This window comes from Eleutherodactylus coqui, chromosome 2, assembly GCF_035609145.1.
Source record: "Eleutherodactylus coqui strain aEleCoq1 chromosome 2, aEleCoq1.hap1, whole genome shotgun sequence".
NCBI lineage: Eukaryota > Metazoa > Chordata > Amphibia > Anura > Eleutherodactylidae > Eleutherodactylus > Eleutherodactylus coqui.
In genome coordinates, this window is record NC_089838.1 from 299,414,614 (window position 1) to 299,432,732 (window position 18,119).

Consider the following 18,119-nt stretch of genomic DNA (forward strand, 5'->3'; position numbering starts at 1 on the left):
CAGCATGAATTGATGACCCCTTCCTGTCAGCTGGTCTGAACATGTCAGTACTTCCACCTAATTTGCAGCAACTACAAGAAGCTTCCTGTCCGCAGGGGCCAAAATTCCTGAAGAACAATCCAACACTTGGATCTACACCATGATAAATTGCTGCGGTCTCGGAGGCCAAAGGAGGTCCATCGCGCTACTAGATGGGGGTCTCTAATAATGGAAGGAATAGCTGCAGTTCAATGAATAGCAACATACAGTACATGGAAGTACAACTGTGAAGGGCATTGTACATTGTAGTGATTGTGCTGTGGGGGCACCAAAACATTGGAGGGGCGGAGACAAAACACTGCCACATGGTGCAAGATGACTGATATATAGTATTAACCTCATCTAGATAACTCCAACCAACGTAGGGACGTAGTTATAGGGGGTTCAGAGGTAGCAGTTGCACGTGGGTCCTAGTGCCTGAGAAGTCTTGTCTGCCAACTAAATGGCACATAGTAAGTGGGAGCCATATAGCAGATTTTGCAATGGAACCCATAATCTTCAATACACCTCTGACCTAGTTGATCTCTCAAATTCTTGTTATTGTTCAGGTCTTAAAGTCCATTGATAAGATATCCGTCAAGAAGAGAATTATGGTAGCAGAATTGAGTAACCTTTGGTTATTTCTTCACATTTTTGCATTGTGTAGGGAAAGCATTTTTGCTTATGTTTCATCACTGTCGGCTCGTTGTCCCCTGCTTGACATTGAGCTTCAACAGTGCGGCTCTCGCACATATTCAATTGCGCAATGCAATCGTATGAAGAACATATGTTGTGCAATCACAGTCATTGAAATGTAAAATGAACCGTGTTAATACGAGACGTATCCATTTTCTCTCCAGACACACAAGAAGCAGGAGGTAAGGTCATGCAAAACATTTCACAGGAAACCATTAACTGCTTAGCTATTATTATACCGCGATTCTCTCCGTACAAAACATTCCTGCCGCAGCATTCCTAGCGTTCACGAAACTAAATACAGATGTGAGCCAGCGCTTATCAAACGCGATATCCTTAACGGTTATACAAACAACTCACCCAACTACACTTCTCAGTAGGGAGGACCTAACAGTTTACCCCAAGCTCCCTACAAGAGCTGCCGATTGTCCTGATTTCCCTTGAAATGTCACGCTTCGTTCCATCTTCCTAATGCCCATGTGACCCAATAGAATATCCTGAAAATCATAGGTCCCCTAATGAATCAGAACCCATGAGTTCTCCCACCAGTTTGGAAGCTTCCCCCATAAAATGAGCATTCAGTCGAGTTGTACCAAAGCTGTACTAGCCACATTACAATACACAAGGATGACCAAAAAGACTACAGAAGTTGAACAGGACCATTCTATGCAAAAATGTATTAGATTACCACACTGACATCTGTAGGTGTCATTTCCATAATGTTAATTTTCGTCACTATGAAGGTACTTATCATCACATCCTCCACCCTTTGCATAAAAGGCACGTCCTGTAGACACTTGTCTATGGATGGAACTTTGGCTAGACGTCCAATAGAATTTGGGATTCTGTGCTACAGAGCCAGCGTTTGGCTAGAGATTCCCTTTTTAAGGAAACCATGGAGGAAATATAGTAAGACAATTTTGAGGAAATTAAGGTGTGGGTCAAGATAACCTTGACAATCACACCTACTTCCTTAATTTGCGTTTGAAATACTTTTGCCACCAGAGTTACCCCAACACCACCTATCACTGAAAAACACAATATATCCATGAATTACACAGACAGCCCATCGATTTCAATGGAGACTGTGTAATGCTTCATTTGCCATAGGACAGCATTAGACGCGAAGTAAACACTCGCTGCCAGGTTACAGATCACAGGTGATAATACATAATACACATCTTTATTTTCATTAAAATATACAAAAAAAAATATATAGAATATAAAGAAAATCTTTCTGAGCTACCATTATGTCCGGTCAACATCCTAAGTATACTTTTGATGTTGTCTGGGGTGGGTGTGGACCCCATTACTGTTCCCTGTTTTCCACCTATAATTATTTTCTAGGGGAAAATTAATCTTTTTTTTAAGAAGAAAACTCTGGTGTGACATAAAAAGTTCCCTCATTACATAGTTATAATCACTTTCTAAAGTGGAAAAGTATTTTTTGAACAAAGCAGGGCCTGTCCACAATCCTTCTGCATCAATTATACGACTTTACAGCTCAGGGCCTGTCAAAGCTGAAATATCCTGGCTTCCAGCAATAAATCCACCATGCTGAGAATATTATTGTATCACTATTCATGTCTCTGGATGAAGACACTAAGAATAGTTTCCTAGCCATGATCCCAGAGTCATACTTCACTCTGTGCAAAGTGGTTTGTTGGCCCTGTTCCCCCAGAATCCAATATGTGGGGGGAAATGCCTAGTACTTGTAATAAATGAACAAACCCAGTATAGATCTTCTTTAATACATTAATACTTTAATAGCATATCAAATGTAAACATGAAAAGCCAATTCTGGTGAACACACAATTGAAAATAAGCCGTAAGGCTCTAATACGACATCAGTATATCAGTGGGATATGTATGAGCAACTTCTTGTATAGAAGGGACACTGACAATGCTGTGGAAACCAGACAAGATAATATGTAGCACTTGTACTCAGATAATGCAATAGGTTTTATGTGATGACATATTGCTGTATATGTATTATACCATTATTTGTGCATAGAAGTAATATCGTCAGTTATGACTACATCGGCATTCAACAATAATTATATACAGGTAACGGGCATCATGAGTTCCATCTGGTAGAAGACATTGTGATACATGTTTGTCTTGTTACGGCCTTTAAAATTTACAATGCGAGAGAGAGAAAGGCAGGGGGGGGGGGCAGACCTGAGATAAGGGGCGGATATTTAACGATTCAGGGTTTTACTGACCAGTCCTCTCATGCTTCCTGCATGGGAGGAGCCTAAATCAAGTCTGTGCAGCATGGCAAGGCAGTCTGTTGTATAGCAGAGAGCATTTCCTGTCACCACAGCTGTATATATAACTAAATGGTGTTAGTTAACCTGAACTTATACATCCTGCAGGATAAACAGGGGGCATAAGAAACAAAATAAATTCTGTAGAGGTATATAATACTAACTGCAGTAGGGTTTTCCTTCACCTGGGACAATGATTCAGGTTACCACCCAATCCCGTAATGGACATACAGTGGCCAAGGAGGCGCCCCCGTAGTATGCTGCGCACGGGTCACATGCCCCCTCCCTCAGTCCTGAATTATACTATGCATATAGAACTACTCTAGTTGACCTTTAATGACGTACAGACGTTGTTCATATTAGAGGTCACAATATCAGACAAAACCAGTTTCTAAAATACAGTCTTCAATCCTGGAAGCTATGGCCTATATGACTTATTTGTAATGTGGCCACAGTATTGGGACATCAATGTGTCTGCAACTGTGGACATTGGAAAGAAACGTTTCAAGGTGCATTTTATAGCGCATTCTATGGCGAGATCGGCAGGAAGATCGGTTATGGGGGAAGATACTGTACAAAGGTCTCCTCATGTGCGTGGAGATCCTGAGTTATGCCTAGCCCGGGCATGTTTCTCACAGACCAGCTCGTCGCCTGCCCAAAAGTGTCCTCTCATGCGTAGGTTAAGGCCACAGTCTTCACACACGTAGCACGCTGGATGACGGTAGCGACCTTCTGAGATCCTCACCGCTACGTCACTAAGAGAAAGAAGAAGGAAATAACCAGTGTTAATAAAAATGTCCAGGCATTCTTCAGAATGACACATAAATATTAAATACAGTGACATCCGTCTAGAAGACCACCTCTTTAAGAAGACCACCCCCTTATCAAGAGCAGATTTTATGGGACAGATCTTTGGTACCACCATATATTATGCATACTGGCTATATTCTTTGAGAAGACCAACCCCTAGAAGATATCTCTGCCTCGATAGGTATATAAGTATGTAGTAAACAGTCTCAATGAAATAGTACCAGAACTAGTAGGTGTACACAAGTAATTGTACAGTCCACCCTAAATCCAGAATAAATTTGGAAAGCTCCCTTAAGTATCGATAAACTCTCTAGCTGTAGTACACACTTAACGGATGATGGGTGGAGCAAGTACTTATTTGTGAGCAGCATTACGCTGTTTCACTTAAGGCCCATTTAGACTCAACGATTCTCGCTCAAAAATCGCTCAAAGCCGTCTTTTGAGTGAGAATTGTTGGGTCTAACTGCACAGAGTGCAATGCAGTTTTCGCTGATGAGTCGCTGATCGTTTCCATCCAGCGAGCTGAAAGACAACGACCAGTCTTATCAGGAACGCCCACTGAGTTATCAGCGGGATACAGCTGATACTATTCTTTCAGCTGGTATCCCGCTCGGAGAACACAGCCGGAGTATGAAGAAGACAGCGGTCCAGCTGTGTTCTGCACACCCCACATGGAGCGGCCACGCAGTTATTTTCAGGAAAGGGCTGTAAATAAAAGCCCTTCCCTGAAAATCATCCTTATCAAGTGTAAAAAATAAAAAAATATATATACTCCCTGCACTGCTCTAAAGTTCTTTCATCAGGTGGGGATTTAAAATCCCTGCCTGCTGAAAGAGCTGTATCTGATTGGCTGAGCGCTCAGCCAATCACAGGCAGGGCTCAGCCTTTCAATGAATGACAGCTAAGCGCTGCCAGTGATTGGACACAGCGCTCAACTAATCACAGGCAGCGCTCGGCCATTCATTGAATTCAATGAATGGCCAAGCGCTGCCTGTGATTGGCTGAGCGCTCAGCCAATCAGATTTTAAATCTCCGTCTAATGAAAGAACTTGAGAGCAGTGCAGGAAGAAGACGCGGATACACGCGGCTGAGCCCCGGCAGAGGCGGAGAGGTGAGTATATATATATATATATTTTTTTTTTCATTTTTTACACTTGATAGTGATGATTTTCAGGCAAGGGCTTATATATAAAGCCCTTCCCCGAAAATCACTGCTGTATACCTGCTGAGTGCTTGAAGAAGAAAACAGCTGTATGCAGAAGATAGCGGTCCCGCTTGTTTTCTGCATACAGCGTGAGCCTTCATTTACACACTTATGCAAAGTGAACGCTCAAAACTGTCATTCAAACTGTCGTTTGATCGAATTTTGAGCAATCATCTTGCCGTGTAAATGCACACAACGATTCGCTCAAAAGATTTCTTTCAAGCAACCTTTGAGCGATAATCGTTGTGTCTAAATTAGGCATTAGAAATAGTCTCTATCCATAAATAGATATATAATCACAAATTCGTCTGAAGACCTATTTCTAGGGCTCACTCCCTGTTTAAGGAACTGGGGGTCTCAGGGTGCAAAGTTACTTACTGGCGTGAGTTTATACTTTTGTTGGACTGTAAATATTTTTTCAAGTAAACGAGCAGTGCGGACTGTTCCCGGCTTTGCTTCTTAACCCCTTAATGACACGGCCTATTTTGGTGTTGAGGACCAAGCGATTTTTCGTATTTTTCCATCTCCATTTTTCAAAAGCCATAACTTTTTTATTTTTCCGTCGACGCGGCCGTATAAGGGCTTGTTTTTTGCCTGGCGAGCTGTAGTTTTTATCGGTGCCACTTTTGGGTACATAGGCTATATCGTAAAACTTTAATTATTTTTTTTATAACAGCGAGAGAAAACGCATCAATTCTGCCATAGATTTTTTTTTTTTTTTTACAGCGTTAATCATGCAGCATAAATGACACACAAAATTTTTTCTGCGGGTCGGTACGGTTACAACGATACCAAAAATCTTATATTTTTTTTAGGTTTTTAAACTTTTTACACTTTTTTGCAATAAGAACCCTTTTTTTTTGGAAATCTTTTTTTCTCTATAGCTGCATTCAAAGTCCTGTAACTTTTTTATTTTTCTATGTACGGAGCTCTATAAGGGCTTATCTTTTGCGAGACGAGCTGTAGTTTATATTGGTACCATTTTGGGTAATGTAAGGCTTTTATCACTTTTATTCCATTTTTTGGGAGGCAAAATGCTAAAAATTAGCATTTTGCCTCTGTTTTTTAGCACTTCTTTTTACGCTTTTTGCCGTACAAAATAAAAAACGTGTTCAACTTTTTGTACACGGCGTTACGGACACGTCAATACCCAATATGTGGGGTTTAAATTTTTTTTACCTTTTTTTATGCTAATATTAGAAAAAGCACAAAAAAGGGTTTTTTTGTACATTTTTTTTTACATTCTTCTTTTTTTTGCATTTTTCTTGTCTTTTTTTTACACTATTTGAGTCCCTCTGAGGGGCTTACATCACTGCACTTATGATCGCTGTGATAAGGCATGGCAGAGCTACTGCTCTGCCATGCCTTATCGCTTTTACAGCGATCATAGGCATAGGCAATACAGGGCGCCAGTGTCTGGCGTCCTGTTGCCATGATGACAGGCTGGGCTCTCGCGATAACATCACGAGAGCCGGCCGGAGACACAGAGGGAGCGCACTCCCTCTGTGAACTCTTTCCCTGCCGCGATCTACTTAGATCGCGGCAGGGAAGGGGTTAACAGCGGGACGCCAGCTGTGACTGACAGACAGCTCCCGCTGCTGGATAGCACGAGGTCAGTCATGATCTCGCGCTATCCCGATGACGTACCAGTACGTCATTTTGCGCGAAGTACTCGCCTCCCATGATGTACCGGTACGTCATGGAGCTGGAAGGGGGTAAGCGTTTCCCTGTGTGTGTGAACCACTTATTTCATCATCTGGATTCACCACAGAGGAAGGAACGGTGGCGTCACGAGTGACAGGACTGTTTAAGGTTAACCACATTTTGAGTTACCCCCGTGAAAGCCTCTCTACCAGTAACTTGGACAGGCTCCATGCTAACCTCAGGGGAGGAGATGGTAGAGCCCCTTGACAAGGCCAAATTCTACCCCGCTGTCTCCTTGGCTGTGGGTCGCTCCTCAGGCGCTGCATTGCTGTCAATCATATACAGTAAACAGACTTTTGTACAGATAATACTATGATTGGGCTTCTCTTTGCCCTTGTGTCCCTGTCACCTCTCCTTAAATGTCTGTTTTAATTAGCAACTTTTTTTTTTAGAATTTTGTGTTTTGCTATCCCTCAGTTATTCCTACGGGAAATGTATGAATTAATCCTACACACTCTGACACTGTCAGCACTGATTTTGGCTAAAGCTAGACTGTGTAGGAACACACCCCTCTGACAAGGCAGAAATGCAGCTCTAAGCTCTCACTCCTGACCTAAAAGTTGCGGGTTCAATCCCTGCATGGTTCAGGTAGCCGACTCAAGGTTGACTCGGCCTTCTATCCTTCCGAGGTCAGTAAAATGAGGACCCAGCTTGGAAGCGCTGCACAATAAGTTGGTTCTATACAAATAAAAACAAGCTTTACTATAGTTATACATTTCCAAGAGTAATAACAGAGGAACGCACAACACAGAGTTCTAAGAAAAGTCTCTCCCAGACTGTTATTTCATGGGGAATACAAGTATTTACTAGCTGCTTCAAGGCATACAAGTCATATTTTGGGGGCCTATTCAGGGTTAGTGTTTGCGGTAAGGTTAGGATTAGGGATAGGGTTAAAGTATTCCTTAGCCCGGTGCATCCAAATCTCTGAGCCACTGCCACTTTAACCCCGGAGTGGCAGCTAATATGCCTTTTTTACTGAGCTCACTAATGGGCTGCTCATACATCTTTTTAAGGCAGTGTCAGTAGTCAGCCAGGCTCCTATCTGCCAAGAGCAGAGAAACCTCAGATTCTGGCTGTTTAACCCCTTACATGCCACAACCAATAGCAACTGCAGTATGTAAGCAGAGGGCAGAGAGGGGGCTCTTCTTGTAACCCATCGGCACCCGCAGTACGACTGCAAGGTACCAATGGGTTCCCATGGCATCTGGAAACCTGACAAAAGCCTCCAGATCTGCCATGCAAGAGTGGCTGCACACGACCACGTCGGATTCCGGATGCGGGATCCCGCAGTAGTATCCGTCCGGTGACCGCACGTATCTGTAAGTCGTCTTCTTTCCATCATTACTTTCAATTGCCGTTATTAGTGACTAGAGTACAATATGAGGGCAATATTACTTCCCAGGGTGACACAGGGGCATTATTACTTTTGAGGGGACAGAACAAGCAGGTTATTACTATGTGGGAGGAATACTAGTACTGGCACTGAGAAGATCAGTATCACGCTGTGGGGTACAAAAGATGACACGACACTATTACTGTGTGGAGCCCCTGGGGCACAATATTGGGTACTATATGCCCATATGGCACTATTGTTTTCAAAGGGTGCTGTCTGTGTGTAACTATTTTTTGGGGGGGAGGGGGGGCTCAGTCATAGTTATGACATTATTTTTGAAGTACAGTATTTGGGGGCACAGTGCCACACAGCAGGTACAGTAATAGGAGTAGATGAGGCAGCAATAGGCAAAGAATTGGTGGTAACTGCAGGAGGAAGAGTTTGTGTAGGTTGGGAAAATGTTAGTGGGATGCTGGAAAAGTGAGGAGTCTTGTGTACCAGACTTTACAAAGACAAGTTGTGGCTGGAATAAGTCATCGTGGAGGTCTGGGCCGGATTGAAAAGACAGGAAAAGTGAAGGACTTCAGACAGAAAGGATGTCACCTGTGATCACTGGATGTAACTGTGTAACCAGTAATCGGATTTGGTAATACTGTTCTTTTGTATAGTACCAATATGATGGAAACCGTTAATTACTGTATGGTGGTAATGTTTAATCTTTGTATAGTGGCAGCAATGTTATATGGTAACTATATATTTATTAATTAATTGGTTTTTTTTGGTAGGGGGGGAATGGCCTGACATATGCCTTGGGGCTTGTGTCCCTGACCTTAGCAATGCCCCTGGTTAGATGTAAGGTTAGGATTAGCAGTAGGCTTAGTTAGCTAGCCAATTAGATAGGAATAGTTAGTTAAGGGTAGCGTTAGGAAACTCTCATCAGCATTTGGCTAGAGTTATAGGGTGGTTTACATTTTTAATTTAAAAAAAAAGTATTTAAAAAAACTTGAAAATAAAAAAAAATTCAAATTTGCATCAAACTGCATCAGTCTACAATTTCGGAATGCCTTGAAGGTGCCAAACCTCTACAGAGTTCTTCTCTATTAAACGCTAGGTGCACGCTACACATAGCACCATTATGGGCCTATAAAGCTATGCATTAACATTCTTTCATATGGACCAATGATGTGCGAGAAAAAACTGATGTCATGTCCTACTGCTGGCCATTTCACGGACAAGAAATAGGTCATGCTAATGTATGTCAATGTCCGTTGTCCATGTAAACTGTCCAAATCTCCCAAGCCTCTCGATCACTCATGGCTAGTATGCCGGAAGCCAAAGTGACACTTACTCGATTTCCAAAATCTGGCTTGGTTATTAACGCCTTCAGAACCAGAGATTTATCAAGTTATTGTTTTTGAAAACTTTTTGATTCTTCTGTAGCCATAACTACATGAGGGCGGGTGATTTGCTGGATGAGTTCTATTTTTTAATTACACCATTTAATGTGCTGAAAAACTATTTTAAAAAAAACTTTAAAGGGGAATGAAATGAAAAAATAATGAATTTGTGCCATTTTCGGAGGGTGTTTTTATGGTGCAAATGGTGCAGTAAAAATGACATGTGGACTTTATTCTGTTGGGCATTGCGATTACAGCGATACCAAATTTATATAGCTTTTATTTTTACTGTTTTTGAAAAGTAAACAAAATGACTTCCTGTCAGCATATTCTGAGACCCAGAACTGCGTGAGGATTGTTTTTTGCAGGGTGAGCTGTGGTTTTTATTGGTACCATTTTGGAGTACCTAATTGTTCAATTTTTTAGTGAGCCGGGGTAACAAAAAACTCTGCAATTCTGTCAGTCTGTACTTTTTTTTATTGTATTCACTGTGTGGGATAAACCGTGTGATATTTTAATAGTTTGGGTTTTTATGAAAACGGTGATACCAAATATGTGCGTTTTTCATTGTTTAGATTTTTATGGGAAGGAGGGGGGTGTGAACTTTTCATTAAACCTTTTTCTACATTTTTATTAGTTCCCATAGCGATCTTGCAATCGCTTTTACTATATACCGCAATATAGGGAGCTACAGAAACAATGCTGTGCTGAAGCGCTCGGCTGTTTTTGGAGTTACTGGCCAGGTAGCCAGTAACAATAGCAGCAGTATCCAATTTCAGCTCTGAAAAGCTGAGATGGGAATACCCCTTTAACCCTTTCTAATTGAGAATTGGCCCTCATCTGACATTAAGATCTCCCTGCATAGCTCCGATGTCAGTCGAGGTCAGAGACGTTTCTAACAGCATGCAGGACAGCGCTCCGATGTCGGAAGCTGTTCTGCATATATATGTTGCAGTATACAGGACAATGCTCTGATGTTGCGCTGTCCTGTATACATATGCAGAACAGCCTCCGACATCGGAGCTCTGTCCTGCATGCTGTTAGAAATGTGTCTGACCTCGACCGACATTGGAGCTAGGCAAAGAGATCTTAATGTCAAACAAGAGCCGGCACTGGATTAGAAATGGTTAAATTTAAAAAAAATGCTAATAAACTCATCCTGACATAATTTTTGTGTGTTACTATTGAAAAATTCCAAGGAATCCACAATGCGCTTTCCCACCCAAAATAAATAAGAGCTGGGGAGTGTGCGGTCAGCAGGGAAATTGGATTGGAAAGGGTTAGCAGGCCTCCATGCACGTTAACTCTAGGAGTCCTCACTAGGTACCGAGCTGTCATGCTAACCTACTGAAACTCAGTCTTTTTGTCCCGGGAAAGGGGGATTGATGTTTAGACATGCAATTAGTTTTGATCGTGGCATCTAAATGGTTAACTGCTGCAATCAGAGCTTAATCCAATCACAGCAATTGCCGGTGGCTGTGAACTATCAAAAATAGCTGGTAGTCCCTGAATATGGATTGGTCTCTGGTACGGAACCCGCTTCATACACCCTTCACAACCATATGACGTATATTTACGTGATACAGTTGGGAAGTGGTTGAAGTACAAACAGGCTTGCTTCCTAAGGGGTTAAAGGTTGGTCGTGCTGGCATCACTTTGTGTTGAAGCGCCGTCATGCCATACCCAGCCAATGTACCAACTAGGGTATTGTGGATGTGCTAGGTGGGATCCTGTTTCCTGGGACTGCCCCAGCGGTGACAACACCATCCACTGACCATATGGCTTATTAATTAAGTGGTGACCATACTCCCGATGGACCCCAAGCACCTCACCAAGTGCCATCCCTGGATAACGCTCTGAAAGCTGCTGCAACTAAAGATCAGCCAATAAAACCCTGACAGCACTTCCATCGTTGCACTATTAAGGGCTGGTAGTCTGCTGTACTTGTTGGGTGGTCTAGGTACCGGCGGGAATATTGATATCCACCTCCATTTAAGTTACAGTACTAGAACACTGCCTACTATCACTTGCCCAATTTAATTAAACTGACCCAAAGTCCCATTTCCTTCCCAGGTAGCCACTCCTAACTGCTTATGCCTTCCAAACCTTGTTATGACCGGGCCTGCAATCTGCTGCACCTGCAATCTGCTGCACCTGTTATGCGGATGCAACAAAAGCTTTATATACTGCCATAGAAAGCCAAAGATGACTATAACCTTCTGTGTAATGCCAGACAGGTTACAACAACGACTGTCTTGGAAAGGCTGCAGCACAGACATTGCCATCTGTCTGCTGACTCTTTCTCCCAGCTTCAATATGAGCACCGTATACCAGCAGATGTCACACAATGCAAAGCTGAGGGCCCGGTCCGAGTGCAATGTCTTCCAAGTATTCCAGCCACCATAAAAATACATGTTGCTGGAGCCTCTGCTACCAGCATGAGAGGAATACCCATTACTCACAGGTTCGACTTGTGAAATTCTTTTAACTCTGACACACTACAGGTACACAGCGGGCCTGTCACTAGGTCATGGGAGTGCCGAGCACAAGTGGCATTACATGACATATGCTCATGGTATGTACTGGCCTTGCACACCTTAAACAGATCAAAGGAATTCCTATACATTATGGCTTTCACCGCAGCTATCTGACACTCTCATCTGATTTCCCCCCTTGTACATTGTTGTAGAGAGTAGAGCTAAATACACGTATAAATAACGGGCAGCTGAAAAATGTTTGAGTCAACAGTCATTACCCCCAATCCCCATATTAATATGCATGTTCAGCTCGAAGAAACATATGTGTTTATTTCAGTGGAGGAAGAGTGGCTGGCAGACATATTTGAAGCCACTTATCTTTGGGGAAACCGAAAGAATAAGGACAAAAATATCAAGAATGGCCAATTTAGTGAAGGTGAACCACGAAATCTCTATGGGGTCCCCCTGTCCCAATGATCACTCGCGGGCCCCTTAGAAACCCGTCTGCTGCAGAAACATCTTCCTAACTGTCTGCACAGCCTCTCCTGGTCTACTGCTCTCTGGCACACGTACTGTGGTGAGAGCAACTGATTGGGGAAGGAGTCAGACAGAGCCGTTCTACTGACAGTCAGCCCTGTGAGTTAAAATGTTCTCCCGGGGACGGAGGGACACAGTCAGAGAAGGCGCTATAGCTTTGAGTGGCACTATCTGAGAGGGCACAGTTAAGAGCATACTATAACTTTCAGGGCCGCAGAGAAGGAACTATTACCTTGTCATGCCACAGAGGAAAAGCTTTAACTTTGTGGGGCTACAGAGGGACACTATTTTTGGGGCTACAGAGGGGGTACTATTACTTTGCAAAGCCACAGAGGGAGCACTATTACTCTGTGGGGACACCATTATTTTGTGGAACCACACAAGGTACACTATTACTTTAGTGGGTCACAAAGGGAAAATAATTACTTTTTGGGGCTACAGAAGGTGCACTATTTATTCATAGAGCCACAGAGGGGGCACTACTAATTTATGGGAATACTGAGGGGACACTATTAGATATTGGAACCACAGTAGGGGCACTATTACTTTGTAGGGCTACAGAGAGAACACTTTTACTTTTTGGGGCCATAAAGGGGGCATGATTACGTTATAGGGCCACAGAGGAGGCATGAAAATATGAGGGGGCATTGAGGAAGGGGAGAGGTAGCAGCAAGATAGGACCAAGTCTGCTTTGCTGGGGAGCCACAGAGGGGTTTCTATTACTTTTTCGGGTCACAAAGGGCACACAAGCCACAGAGAGAAGCACTATTACTTTTGGGGGCCACAGAGGTTGCACTAAAACTTACAGGGCCACAGAGATGGCACTATTGCTTTGTGGGGCTACAGAGGAGATGATATTACTTTTATGGGGGCAAGAAAGAGGGCATTATTACTCTGTAGATTCAAAGAGGAGGCATGAAAATAAGGATGAGGGGAGTGGCAGGCTAGGTACAAAACTTTTTCTTTTTTTTTGGGGGGGGGGGGGTGCAATTCTGAGTTTTGCTACAGGCCCCCAGTACTATGTACACCCCAGGGTCAATTAATTTCATCCTCAAAAAGTGGTGGATCATTACGGGGTCTGACAACCTTCCCCTACAACATATTTAATCTTGTATATAGATCATAACATTTTGTACACTCACTGGATGCCTCTGTTGCACTTTTCGCATTGCCGCAGTGGAGGAGGTGCAGGTTTCTGGATGCTGCTAACAGGCTTCTGAACATTGGGTGACAATCTGCTGGGTAAATTGGAAGCACCTGTAACAACAAAATGTATAATTCTATGGATCATGTACAGAATAAGCAAATTCAATGAATGGGATTTAAAGGGGTTATACGAGATTACCAAAAGGTTCAACTTTTTTTTGTTCTTCAAAAACAGCGCCATGTTTTTCCATGGGTTGTTCCTGGTATTGCAGGTCAGTCCCAGTTATTTTAATGAGTCTGAGCTGCAATACCAGACACAGCCCATAAACAAGAGTGGCACAGTTTCTGTAAAAAATCAGAACCCTTCATTTTAATCTCATATAACCCCTTTAAATCCATTGTGCTCATCATTAATCGTACAGCGCTGCATATCAGTCTGATAAAAAGGTCATTCTTCTACATGACACAAGTCTTTAGTCTCTGTTATTTTCAGGTCGCCCTTTCTGTGCCAACGCTTGTCCGGACTACATGCCTGAGTCTTATGTGTTAATGGCAGTTAATCACAGTGTGACATCACTACATAAAAAGGAACGGGATTAATAGGGAAGTCTCTGGAGGGGGATCGTTGATTCACTGCCTTGTATGTCTATTTCAATTCAAGCCAGATCTAGAAATATCTCAGCAATAGTTCCAGTCCCAACATTAACATTGCCAATGCCAAGCTATGTCTCCCGTCTGACCCCAAGCTGTCAGAGTCTGCGAATATGCAGCATTCCTAGTGGTAGAAGAAGACATGCGGTCGCTCTACTAATACGAGCGTGCCGTCAGTGTCATTAACAGTATCTCGCCCTCCTCCGGGTATTATTTTTGTGCCTGTGCCCAAATCAGAATTGAAAGATGCAAGTAATAAATGTGCCTAGGAGGAATTTTGGCCTAACATCCTAACTCTACTGGCATTGTGGCTAGCGTCTACGCTAGTGGTTGTCTATTCAGTGTCAACCTTAGTAACCTCTAATGAAACTCCCCATCATGGTGCTACATATGGTGCCCAAATAATACAATCAAACAGTGCCCAGTCAATAAAGTAGGGAGCATAGCAGAATCCTATGGTCCTCGGTGTCTAAATCCATTGCTTCGAGCACCAAATATGGGATCAGAGGTGCAAGTTCCAGGTGCCTAGGATATTTCGGCCAGTTGCGTCTCTATTGCCTGGCAGTAGCAATTACATGGCGGCTGGCATTATGAGAACAAATATGTGGCATTGATCGTTATATCAGTGTTGGTTATAGTCCAAGTAGTGGCATGATCTGTCTAGACATGTAGCATAGGTGTCAGTACGAGGTGCATTCAAGTTCTAAGGTCTCCTAATTTTTTTTCCCCCTCGGGAATAGGTGCAGATAAAAACTTTGGACACATTTTAGAAGATGGGGCATTCTTTGTGGAGTTAGAAGCATTTTCAATACTTAAAATAGCAAAGTTCATATTCCAAGAACAGCATATAATCATCTGTCTTCTTCACTTGTGTGGAATGACACCCATAGGCATTCATCAGCAGTTGAGTGATACATAGATGTGAAAAATGTGCGTCTGTGAGTGCAACGGTTCTAAGAAGGCTGAATGTCGCGAGAGAACAAATCAAAGGCACCTCAGCCACTCACCAGCCAATCCGAAAGCATGATTGTGCGAGTGGTTATGGAAGACCGCCGATTGACCGCAGAAGAGATTGCTTGCAAAGTTGGCATTTCCGTAGAATCTGTGCATCCTGTGAGAAGACCTGGAGATACAGAACGTTTCCTCCAGGTTGGTGCCTGCTCATCCGGCGGGTCCTATTTAGGGGTTTCTCATAAGAACAACTTTGAAGTGGTTCCTCATGCTCCCTACTAACCCGATTTTTAGCTTTTTCCAATGATCAACGCTCTCCATGGTTGCATGTTTTCCGCTCTTCCATCAGCAATTTTTCCAGTGGGCAAAACAGACATCTAAACATTCACATCAGCCATGCAATCATGGCATCAACGTTGTGAAAAATGCGTACACCAAGAGGGCAATTATATGGAAAAGTGACAATAATTGGAGCTTTTTGGGGTAAATAGTTTTTTTTTATAAAAAAATGAGGAGACCTTAGAACCTGCGTGCCTCTCATTATAGTCCAAGTAGTCAATATCTGGTCCTCGTACTGTCAGCATGCAGTTCTGTTGTCATGTCACTGTCCAGTCCTAGAGGTACCTTCAGGGTTGTTCTCCAGGGCTTCCTGCAGTAACTTGAAGCTGCTGGATTGTCTCGGGGATGCTCTGGTCTCCTGGTTTCCATGCAGCATCTTGTAGACCTCGGAGTCTTCTTGAAGCCAGCTCATCTTGCAAACTTGTCGCTTCCACTTCTTGTGCTAGAACAAGAGAAGTATTTAGAACTTGGAAGATGTGAGAGATAATTTCCCCCTGTCTGTCTATTTCGCCATGTGCTTCCTCTTAATCTCAATGAGCCCTATGTGCTTGTTTCCGCCTTATGCCTGGCCAACTCTTCTGCTTCTTGATCTCTACTCTATCTCTGCATCTGTCTCTATATATTCTCACCCGTCTCTCCACTCTCTGAATTGAATTTCGGTCTCCTCCGTCTCTCTCCTTCCTCTTTTGCTGCTATGTCCCCCTCCCTACCCTTAGGCTGTCTATATCAGAGTCAGACTCACATGTCAACCAGACGTCTCTTCTGCCAGTGATGCCCCTTCCGCCTCTGCCAGTCTTCCTCTCTTCAACTCTTTCTCTTGGCACTTTGCCCTGAAGACACCAAAACGCGTCTGCAGCTCGCAGTTGTGGTTTCTTTGCTTTATCTGTCACTGCTGTCTCTTCTTCCTCACTTTAGGACACACCTGTGTCTCTGTCCCGCCTGTTTGTCTCTCCTCCTCTTATCACAGACACACCTCTGTCTCTTGACACTCACCTTCCCACCCCTCTCTTTTCCGCAGCAGTCTCTTCTTCTTCTCTTTTTTCTTTATCACCTCTCGTCCCTCTCTTTCTCCAGGCAATGAGGCACTCCGGAGAAGGGTTACTGCCCAAACACCCACATCTCAGTTTCTTGGTCCCCACATAGGAGCCTCTCACATCTGCTTTTAGTTAAATTACTAAGAAAATAAAAGGAGTCAGTCTGAGAGACAGCCAGGATAAGGGGCTGAGACTGCCAGTGAGGAGAGAGAGAGCTGCTAGGAGAAGTCATGCAGAAAGGAAGGCGCTGAGGATCATGTATGATCTAGGCAGACACTGCAAGGGGTCTCTATACGTGTTCTTGTCATGCTGCAAATGGGAATATGACTACAGGCGTCTTCTCTCTGTGGGGAGAGATCTGCAATGGAAATGGAGAGTCAGCAAATTTTAGTTGGACCTGGGCTGCGAATGTTTAAAGGGGGAGGCAGTTTAATGACTTATGCTCCACATTTGCAGTAATTAGACTTCATATGTAAATGCTAAAACTGCTCAGGGCGCCGTACATATGTAGAGAGGTGTCTGCTGGTGCACAGCGCTCCAGGCATTTAGCCAAGTACAAGAATTTGCTTGTGGGCACTTTAATTTTCCTAAAATCTCTAGCAAATTCCTTGCTCTGTTCCGGCTCACACAGTGAAGTCTGTACAATGTGGGCACATGTAGCGAGAGAACGAGCTGCAGCACCCCCACCCCTCCTTAGGTATGGAACTATACCCCGGATCACCTCCCGGGGCAGAACCCCCCTCTAGTCTGGACCGATTACACTTCATCATCATGAGCTTCCTGGCCCAGAATTCCAGAACTATTGCGACACTTACACAAGTAGGGGTGGAGGAGGGAGGGGATGCTTCACACATGCTTGAATGTACTTACTGTCAGGATGGTCCTTATGTCATTACTCCAGATCCTTCTTGCTGGTGTACACGTGACACTGCAATGATGTGGGGTAGGTACATATAATATAGGTGTAAGGTTATAAATGCACGGGTTATAATTTAACTGGGTATAGATAGCGATACACAGTAGGTAAGGCTGGCCCAGGGGAAAACATCATGTGGGGTCCTAACACCCCCGTTTTTCAGAAGGAGGGGAGGAAATGGCTCTGAAAATTCAAGGAATATGAATTTGATAAGATGTGTACTGTATACTATTGTGATATGTTCACAAACCGTACAACCACAGAGATAGATAGATAGATAGATAGATAGATAGATAGATAGATAGATAGATAGATAGATAGATATGAGATAGAGAGATAGATATAAAATAGATATGAGATAGATAGATAGATATGAGATAGATAGATAGATATAAAATAGATATGAGATAGATATACTGTGAATAGAAAATGTACTGTACATAGATAGATAAATGATAGATATGAGATATAGATAAGATATAGAGAGATAGAGATAAGCTATAGATAGATAGAAAGATAGATAGACTGTACATAGATAGGTAAATAATAGATATGAGATATAGATATATACATAGATAAATAAATAATAGATATGAGATATAGATATATAGATAGAAACCTTGATTTTACCTTCCC

The 18,119-nt window shown here is 43.0% G+C and overlaps 1 protein-coding gene across 3 annotated transcripts; it reads right to left on the bottom strand.

Annotated features, from left to right (window-relative positions):
- Positions 1–2,455: 2,455 nt before the first annotated feature.
- PDLIM2 (PDZ and LIM domain 2) lies at positions 2,456–16,688 on the bottom strand. 3 transcript variants are annotated; one of them, XM_066593450.1, is made up of 4 exons: positions 16,527–16,688; positions 15,819–15,975; positions 13,589–13,703; positions 2,456–3,739 (listed from the first exon to the last, which is right to left on the bottom strand). In XM_066593450.1, the coding sequence occupies exons 2-4, from the start codon at positions 15,943–15,945 to the stop codon at positions 3,571–3,573; spliced, it is 411 nt and encodes a 136-aa protein (XP_066449547.1). In that variant the 5' UTR covers positions 15,946–15,975; positions 16,527–16,688; the 3' UTR covers positions 2,456–3,570. The 3 variants fall into 3 exon arrangements, with proteins under 3 accessions (XP_066449547.1, XP_066449546.1, XP_066449548.1); XM_066593449.1 differs by lacking the exon at positions 16,527–16,688 and adding an exon at positions 16,276–16,477; XM_066593451.1 differs by lacking the exon at positions 16,527–16,688 and adding an exon at positions 16,163–16,250.
- Positions 16,689–18,119: the final 1,431 nt, after the last annotated feature.

What these genes read in the sequence shown, in the direction of transcription:
- PDLIM2 (XM_066593450.1), bottom strand. Translation starts at nt 15,945, where the DNA reads ATGAGCTGGCTTCAAGAAGACTCCGAGGTCTACAAGATGCTGCATGGA. An exon ending in CCTGGAGAACAACCCTGAAG is followed by an intron (nt 13,704 to 15,818) that starts GTACCTCTAGGA and finishes TTGTTGTTACAG; the next exon opens with GTGCTTCCAATTTACCCAGC. An exon ending in AAGTGCAACAGAGGCATCCA is followed by an intron (nt 3,740 to 13,588) that starts GTGAGTGTACAA and finishes TCTTTCTCTTAG; the next exon opens with TGACGTAGCGGTGAGGATCT.